Consider the following 8,362-nt stretch of genomic DNA (forward strand, 5'->3'; position numbering starts at 1 on the left):
TCCCCCCCCATTCTCCCCCCTCTCTCTCCCTGTGGGAGTGAGACCCACCCGTTCTCCCCCCTCTCTCTCCCTGCGGGAGTGAGTCCCCCCCCATTCTCCCCCCCTCTCTCTCCCTGTGGGAGTGAGACCCCCCCGTTCTCCCCCCTCTCTCTCCCTGCGGGAGTGAGTCCCCCCCCCATTCTCCCCCCTCTCTCTCCCTGTGGGAGTGAGACCCCCCCCGTTCTCCCCCCCTCTCTCTCCCTGCGGGAGTGAGTGAGTCCCCCCCTCCCATTCTCTCTGTGGGAGTGAGCGCTGGGACAGGTTTAGGCTGAGCAGGAGATGGTGGGGGATGTGGACAGGAACCTGGAGTAATCTGACCAGCCATGACCGGTGTGTGGGAGGGGGTTAGTCTGGAGAGGAGACCGAACTGCCTCTTCCTGATCAGAGAGTTGTCCCAGGGATTCTCCAAATCAGGTACTGGATTCAAAATGAGGGAGAGAGTCCTGGGGCGCGGTTCGATGAGGGGGAAGGCGGCGTTGCCGGGAATGGCATCCACGTGTGAACCTGTTTGCCTTCTTCCCAAACACGACAGGCTCTGAACATTACCACCCACGTCCTGAAACACAGTGGAACCTTCGTGGCTAAGGTAGGCACCCCACCCCCACTGGGGTGTTGGGGATTCCCCCTCCCACAGCACCCACTCCCTCAGCACTGACCCTCCCACAGCACCCACTCCCTCAGCACTGACCCTCCCACAGCACCCGCTCCCTCAGCACTGACCCTCCCACAGCACCCACTCCCTCAGCACTGACCCTCCCACAGCACCCACTCCCTCAGCACTGACCCTCCCACAGCCCCCGCTCCCTCAACACTGACCCTCCCACAGCCCCCGCTCCCTCAGCACTGACCCTCCCACAGCGCCCACTCCCTCAGCACTGACCCTCCCACAGCGCCCACTCTCTCAGCACTGACCCTCCCACAGCACCCGCTCCCTCAGCACTGACCCTCCCACAGCACCCACTCCCTCAGCACTGACCCTCCCACAGCCCCCTCTCCCTCAGCACTGACCCTCCCACAGCACCCACTCCCTCAGCACTGACCCTCCCACAGCCCCCACTCCCTCAGCACTGACCCTCCCACAGCCCCCACTCCCTCAGCACTGACCCTCCCACAGCACCCACTCCCTCAGCACTGACCCTCCCACAGCCCCCACTCCCTCAGCACTGACCCTCCCACAGCGCCCACTCCCTCAGCACTGACCCTCCCACAGCCCCCACTCCCTCAGCACTGACCCTCCCACAGCGCCCACTCCCTCAGCACTGACCCTCCCACAGCACCCGCTTCCTCAGCACTGACCCTCCCACAGCACCCGCTCCCTCAGCACTGACCCTCCCACAGCGCCCACTCCCTCAGCACTGACCCTCCCACAGCACCCGCTCCCACAGCACCCGCTCCCTCAGCGCTGACCCTCCCACAGCGCCCGCTCCCTCAGCACTGACCCTCCCACAGCACCCGCTCCCACAGCACCCGCTCCCTCAGCGCTGACCCTCCCACAGCGCCCGCTCCCTCAGCACTGACCCTCCCACAGCACCCGCTCCCTCAGCGCTGACCCTCCCACAGCGCCCACTCCCTCAGCACTGACCCTCCCACAGCACCCACTCCCTCAGCACTGACCCTCCCACAGCACCCACTCCCTCAGCACTGACCCTCCCACAGCACCCACTCCCTCAGCACTGACCCTCCCACAGCACCCACTCCCTCAGCACTGACCCTCCCACAGCACCCACTCCCTCAGCACTGACCCTCCCACAGCACCCACTCCCTCAGCACTGACCCTCTCACAGCACCCGCTCCCTCAGCACTGACCCACAGCTCCCGCTCCCTCAGTGATCACCCCACTCTCCCACTCCCTCACCCTGCACGTCCTTTTGTGCGGTGACTTGGTGTTGTATGTTGCGGAGTGTTTTAACCTGGCGAAGTGTGAATGAAGGGCGTGTGATATGTGCAGTGCAGACACAGGCCCTTCAGCCCAAGCCTGCTAATGCTGACCACACTAACCCCGTTTGCCCCCACATGGATATTTATTGGCCGAAGATCTTCCGGGGAAAGGACGTCACCCTGTTGTACTCCCAACTGAAGATCTTCTTCAGGGAGGTTACGTGTGCGAAGCCGAGGAGCAGCCGGAACTCCAGCATCGGTAAGGGTTCACCGGGGATCGAACCGGCTGAGCGCTCACCAGCAGCGCGATCTGCACGTTGATGGGTGCTTTTAAAACCAGGCGGGCCTGCCTCTGATGGCTGACTCTTCCCTCCCTCCTGCAGAGGCGTTCGTGGTGTGTCACGGCTACTCCCCGCCTGAGGGCTACGTTCCGAACATGTCAAACCCCCTGCTGGACCATTGCTACGGTAAGGGTGGACCCCCCCCTCCTGTCGTGTCCCCCTCCTGTCGTTCCCCCCCCCCCCCCGCCGTCCCGTCCGTCTCCCCCTCGTTTCTTTAAGACGCCCTTTTTAAAAAGTCTTCAGTAATGCTATAGCCTTACCAGGCTGTGTTCCAGAGCAACATGGTGGCTCAGCGGTTATAACTGCTGCCTCACGGCGCCGGGGACCCGGGTTCAATTCCAACCTCGGGCACCAGTCTGTGTGGGTTTCCTCCGGGTGCTCCAGTTTCCTCCCACAGTCCGAAGATGTGCAGGCTAGGGTGGATTGGCCGTGCTAAATTGTCCCGTAGTGCCCAGGGATGTGCAGGTTAGGGTGGGATTGGCCGTGCTAAATTGTCCCATAGTGCCCAGGGATGTGCAGGTTAGGGTGGATTGGCCGTGCTAAATTGTCCCATAGTGCCCAGGGATGTGCAGGTTAGGGTGGATTGGCCGTGCTAAATTGTCCCCGTAGTGCCCAGGGATGTGCAGGACAGGGTGGATTGGCCGTGCTAAATTGTCCCCATAGTGCCCAGGGATGTGCAGGTTAGGGTGGATTGGCCGTGCTAAATTGTCCCGTAGTGCCCAGGGATGTGCAGGTTAGGGTGGGTTGGCCGTGCTAAATTGTCCCCGTAGTGCCCAGGGATGTGCAGGTTAGGGTGGATTGGCCGTGCTAAATTGTCCCGTAGTGCCCAGGGATGTGTAGGTTAGGGTGGATTGGCCGTGCTAAATTGTCCCCGTAGTGCCCAGGGATGTGCAGGTTAGGGTGGATTGGCCGTGCTAAATTGTCCCATAGTGCCCAGGGATGTGCAGGTTAGGGTGGATTGGCCGTGCTAAATTGTCCCATAGTGCCCAGGGATGTGCAGGTTAGGGTGGATCAGTCAGGGATAAATGTAGGATGGTATGGGAATGGGTCTATGTGGGTTACTCTGCAGAGGGTCAGTCTGGCCCTGTTGGGGTGGAGGGCCTGTTTCCACACCCTTGGGATTTGAGGATTCTCTGAGATGCTGGAATCTGCAGATCACCATGGGTCAGGCAGCATCGTCGGACAGAGAGCGAGCGAGCCAACATTCCGAGTCTGGCAGACCCTTCATCAGAACGAGACTTGGTTTTATTCATGTGTGTGATGTCGCTGTGACCGTCCAGCATTTATTGCCCCGTCCCTGGTTGCCTCGTGGGTGGGGGGGGGGGTGTGAGCTACCTTCTTGAACCTGTGCTATGGGTTGACCCCCAGTGCCCCTCTGAGGGAACTCTGACCCAGCGACAGCACTAGGATGTCGGTTTGCTCGATGAGCTGGAAGGTTCTTTCCCAGACGTTTTGTCACCATACTCGGTAACATCTTCAGTGAGCCTCCTGACGAAGCACTGCTGATAATTCCTGCTGATATATTTGGGTTTCTTTTGGGTTGGTGATGTCATTTCCTGTCCTTTTTCTCAGGGGGTGGTAAATGGGATCCAAGTCAATGCATTTGTTGGTAGAGGTCCGGTTGGAATGCCATGCTTTTAGGAATTCTTGTGCATGTCTCTGGCTTGTCCTGAGTTGGATGCGTTGTCCCAGTGAAAGTGGTGTCCTTCCCCATCCGTATGTAAAGACACTAGTGAGAGGGGGGCCATGTTTTAGCGGAATTCTATCAACAAACACATTGCCTTGGATCCCATTTACCAACCCGTGAGAGAGAGAGAGAAAACAGGAAGTGACATCACCACAGGAAATTACATCACCAACCCAAAGAAACCCAAACGCATTAAAAGAAAACAGGAAACAGCAGCAGTGCTCCGTCCGGAGGCTCACTGAAGATGTTACCGAGTATGGTGACGAAACGTCTGGGAAAGAACCTTCCAGCTCAGCGAGCAAACCTACATCCAGAACCTCAATCTGAGCTTCAAATCTGGCAAGCGCTATATTTCCCAGTTGGGGCTGGGCTGGCACCTTGCAGGGGGTGGTGGTGTTCCCTATGTCATTGGATGTGGTTGTGGCTTTGCCAGTGCACTTTTGTGATGGCACACACCGCTGCTACTGAGCGTCAATGGTGGTAATGCCAACTAAGTGGGGGGTGCCGTTGAATGAATGGTGTTGAGCTTCTCACGTGTTGTTGGGGCTGCTCCCCGAGCAGGCAAGCAGGGACTCCCTTGAATCATAGAATCCTCGAATCCCGACCATTTTCACCCAACAGGTCCATCTCAACCCTCTGAGGAGTAACCCACCCAGACCCATTCCCCAACCCAATTACTCTACAGGTCCCCTGACTAACCCACCCTAACCTGCACATCCCTGGGCACTACGGGGACAATTTAGCACGGCCAATCAATCCTAACCTGCACATCCCTGGGCACTACGGGACAATTTAGCACGGCCAATCCATCCTAACCTGCACATCCCTGGGCACTACGGGACAATTTAGCACGGCCAATCCACCCTAACCTGTACATCCCTGGGCACTACGGGGACAATTTAGCACGGCCAATCCACCCTAACCTGCACATCCCTGGGCACTACGGGACAATTTAGCACGGCCAATCCACCCTAACCTGCACATCCCTGGGCACTACGGGGACAATTTAGCACGGCCAATCCCACCCTAACCTGCACATCCCTGGGCACTACGTGGACAATTTAGCACGGCCAATCCACCCTAACCTGCACATCCCTGGGCACTACGGGTACAATTTAGCACGGCCAATCCACCCTAACCTGTACATCCCTGGGCACTACGGGGACAATTTAGCACGGCCAATCCACCCTAACCTGTACATCCCTGGGCACTACGGGGACAATTTAGCACGGCCAATCCACCCTAACCTGCACATCCCTGGGCACTACGGGGACAATTTAGCACGGCCAATCCACCCTAACCTGCACATCCCTGGGCACTACGGGGACAATTTAGCACGGCCAATCCACCCTAACCTGCACATCCCTGGGCACTACGGGGACAATTTAGCACGGCCAATCCACCCTAACCTGCACATCCCTGGGCACTACGGGGACAATTTAGCACGGCCAATCCACCCTAACCTGCACATCCCTGGGCACTACGGGGACAATTTAGCACGGCCAATCCACCCTAACCTGCACATCCCTGGGCACTACGGGGACAATTTAGCACGGCCAATCCACCCTAACCCGCACATCCCTGGGCACTACGGGGACAATTTAGCACGGCCAATCCACCCTAACCTGCACATCCCTGGGCACTACGGGGACAATTTAGCACGGCCAATCCACCCTAACCTGCACACCCCTGGGCACTACGGGGACAATTTAGCACGGCCAATCCACCCTAACCTGTACATCCCTGGGCACTACGGGACAATTTAGCACGGCCAATCCATCCTAACCTGCACATCCCTGGGCACTACGGGACAATTTAGCACGGCCAATCCATCCTAACCTGCACATCCCTGGGCACTACGGGACAATTTAGCACGGCCAATCCATCCTAACCTGCACATCCCTGGGCACTACGGGACAATTTAACACGGCCAATCCACCCTAACTTGCACATCCCTGGGCACTACGGGGACAATTTAGCACGGCCAATCCACCCTAACCTGCACATCCCTGGGCACTACGGAGACAATTTAGCACAGCCAATCCACCCTAACCTGCACATCCCTGGGCACTACGGGGACAATTTAGCACGGCCAATCCACCCTAACCTGCACATCCCTGGGCACTACGGGACAATTTAGCACGGCCAATCCCACCCTAACCTGTACATCTTTGGACTGTGGGAGGACACCACCCCAACGCAGGGAGAAGGTGTCTCTTCTCCACAGAAAGTCGCCTGAGGTTGGAATCGAATCCGGGTCCCTAGCGCCATGAGGCGCCAAAGAGATTGAGAGGTTTTCAGCCTCAACCACGCTCTGAGTGCAAGATAATCACTTCACCTTTCCCCCTAATCCGCAGTTTTGAAGTCTGTCCCTTGGTTCCTGGTGACAGGTGTATGGCATCGCTCTGACCCCTCTCACGCCTTGTCCTGTGGCTGTAAGATGTTTGTTGGCACTGTCTGGTTTCCTCCCCCGGTGCCAGCTGCCTGGGGGTTTTGCTTTAGTTTTTTTGGTGAAAGGTGTCTGTTATTGTCGCTCTGTGCAGACGTGGACTTTAACCAGCTGCAGGGCCCCAACAGGCTGATCGTACCCTTCCTGAGCTGCGGCGACCTCAGCGCTTACGACTCTGACAAGACCTACCCGTTACAGGTGAGAATCTCCGCCTCTCGCTAGCGGGAGCGCCAGCTCTGCCCGGGCTTTGCTCATCTGTTCCGGTGACTTTCTCTCTCTCTCTCTCTCTCCTGCTCCGCGCAGCTGGAAGTCGGGAAGGAGTACACGTACACGCCTCCCGCTCAGCCTCCCATCCAGCCTCCCTACCAGGAGGCCTGCTTCTTGAGGAGGAACAACTTGTTGGCCAGGGAGCGTGCCCCCTCGCCCTCGGAGGGAGCCTCCGCGCTACCGCCCTCGGAGGGAGCGGCCAGCGACGTGTGCGGGACGCTCGGAGGCCTCTCGTTGACCGGGGAGCGGTGTGATTCCGAATCCCGAGTGTGATTTCGGAACCCGGTGCGTATGATTTTAAACCGAAGGCATGGCTTGCCGTTTTTAAGGCGCCCAGTGTACAATAAAGTGCGTGAGGAAATGTCCATCGGTGTTTGTGCACTCACAGGTTAGCGGGGAATGGGAAAGAGACGGCTAATGTTACTGAACTACTAACGCAGGGGGGCCAGCATTCATTAGACACTTGGTTTGACCCCCCCCACCCCCCCTCCAAATGATCGCCAAAAAATCTGGCATCCTCCCCCTAATGAGCTCGGAGAAGGAGGTTTTCATGTGGAGATAATAATTCCTGTTGTGTGTGAGGTGGTTGGTATCAGAATGAAGGGGGAGCTGTCGGTTCCACATCTTTGGGAGAAAGCCCGAGTCACGGGATTCAGGCGAAACGGCGGACCAGCGCTCAGCACTGCTGCCTCATGGTGCCAGGGAATCGGGTTCGATTCTCCCCTCAGGCAGCTGTCTGTCTGTCTGTGCCCACGCGCATGTTCACCCTGGTTTAACTCCCACACTCCGAAGGTGTGCGGGTTAAGGCGGGTTGGCCGTGGGATATTGTCCCCGTAGTGCCCAGGGATGTGCAGGTTAGGGTGGGTTGGCTGTGCTAAATTGTCCCGTAGTGCCCAGGGATGTGCAGGTTAGGGTGGATTGGCCGTGCTAAATTGTACCGTAGTGCCCAGGGATGTGCGGGTTAGGGTGGATTGGCCGTGCTAAATTGTCCCGTAGTGCCCAGGGATGTGCAGGTTAGGGAGGATTGGCCGTGCTAAATTGTCCCATAGTGCCCAGGGATGTGCAGGTTAGGGTGGATTGGCCGTGCTAAATTGTCCCGTAGTGCCCATGGATGTGCAGGTTAGGGTGGATTGGCCGTGCTAAATTGTCCCCGTAGTGCCCAGGGATGTGCGGGTTAGGGTGGATTGGCCGTGCTAAATTGTCCCGTAGTGCCCAGGGATGTGCGGGTTAGGGTGGATTGGCCGTGCTAAATTGTCCCGTAGTGCCCAGGGATGTGCAGGTTAGGGAGGATTGGCCGTGCTAAATTGTCCCCATAGTGCCCAGGGATGTACAGGTTAGCGTGGATTGGCCGTGCTAAATTGTCCCCGTAGTGCCCAGGGATGTACAGGTTCGGGTGGATTGGCCGTGCTAAATTGTCCCCGTAGTGCCCAGGGATGTGCAGGTTAGGGTGGATTGGCCGTGCTAAATTGTCCCCGTAGTGCCCAGGGATGTGCAGGTTAGGGTGGATTGGCCGTGCTAAATTGTCCCCGTAGTGCCCAGGGATGTGCAGGTTAGGGTGGGATTGGCCGTGGGAGATGCAGGGTTATCGGGATAGGGTAGGGGGTGCTCTGGTTGGGATTCTCTTCGGAGAGTCGGTGTGAACCTGATGGGTTGAATGGCCTGTGATTGGGTTGCTGACCCCAGCCAGAGAAGGGGAGCTCA

The 8,362-nt window shown here is 58.0% G+C and overlaps 1 protein-coding gene across 1 annotated transcript in view; it reads left to right on the forward strand.

The window, feature by feature from the left end:
- The window catches only part of ftsj1 (FtsJ RNA 2'-O-methyltransferase 1), a 32,405-nt gene extending 25,379 nt beyond the window's left edge, over window positions 1–7,026 (forward strand). Inside the window, exons 8-12 of the mRNA XM_087985221.1 lie at window positions 572–625; window positions 2,074–2,176; window positions 2,301–2,384; window positions 6,489–6,592; window positions 6,698–7,026. Of these exons, the coding sequence (XP_087841347.1) occupies window positions 572–625; window positions 2,074–2,176; window positions 2,301–2,384; window positions 6,489–6,592; window positions 6,698–6,934 (582 nt within the window). The 3' untranslated portion in view covers window positions 6,935–7,026. The remainder of the gene's footprint in view (window positions 1–571; window positions 626–2,073; window positions 2,177–2,300; window positions 2,385–6,488; window positions 6,593–6,697) is intronic.
- The last annotated feature ends 1,336 nt before the right edge of the window (window positions 7,027–8,362 follow it).

Source organism: Chiloscyllium plagiosum, unplaced genomic scaffold, assembly GCF_037043375.1.
Source record: "Chiloscyllium plagiosum isolate Xiang-an unplaced genomic scaffold, Cpla_swu_hap1 HiC_scaffold_51, whole genome shotgun sequence".
Taxonomy (NCBI): domain Eukaryota; kingdom Metazoa; phylum Chordata; class Chondrichthyes; order Orectolobiformes; family Hemiscylliidae; genus Chiloscyllium; species Chiloscyllium plagiosum.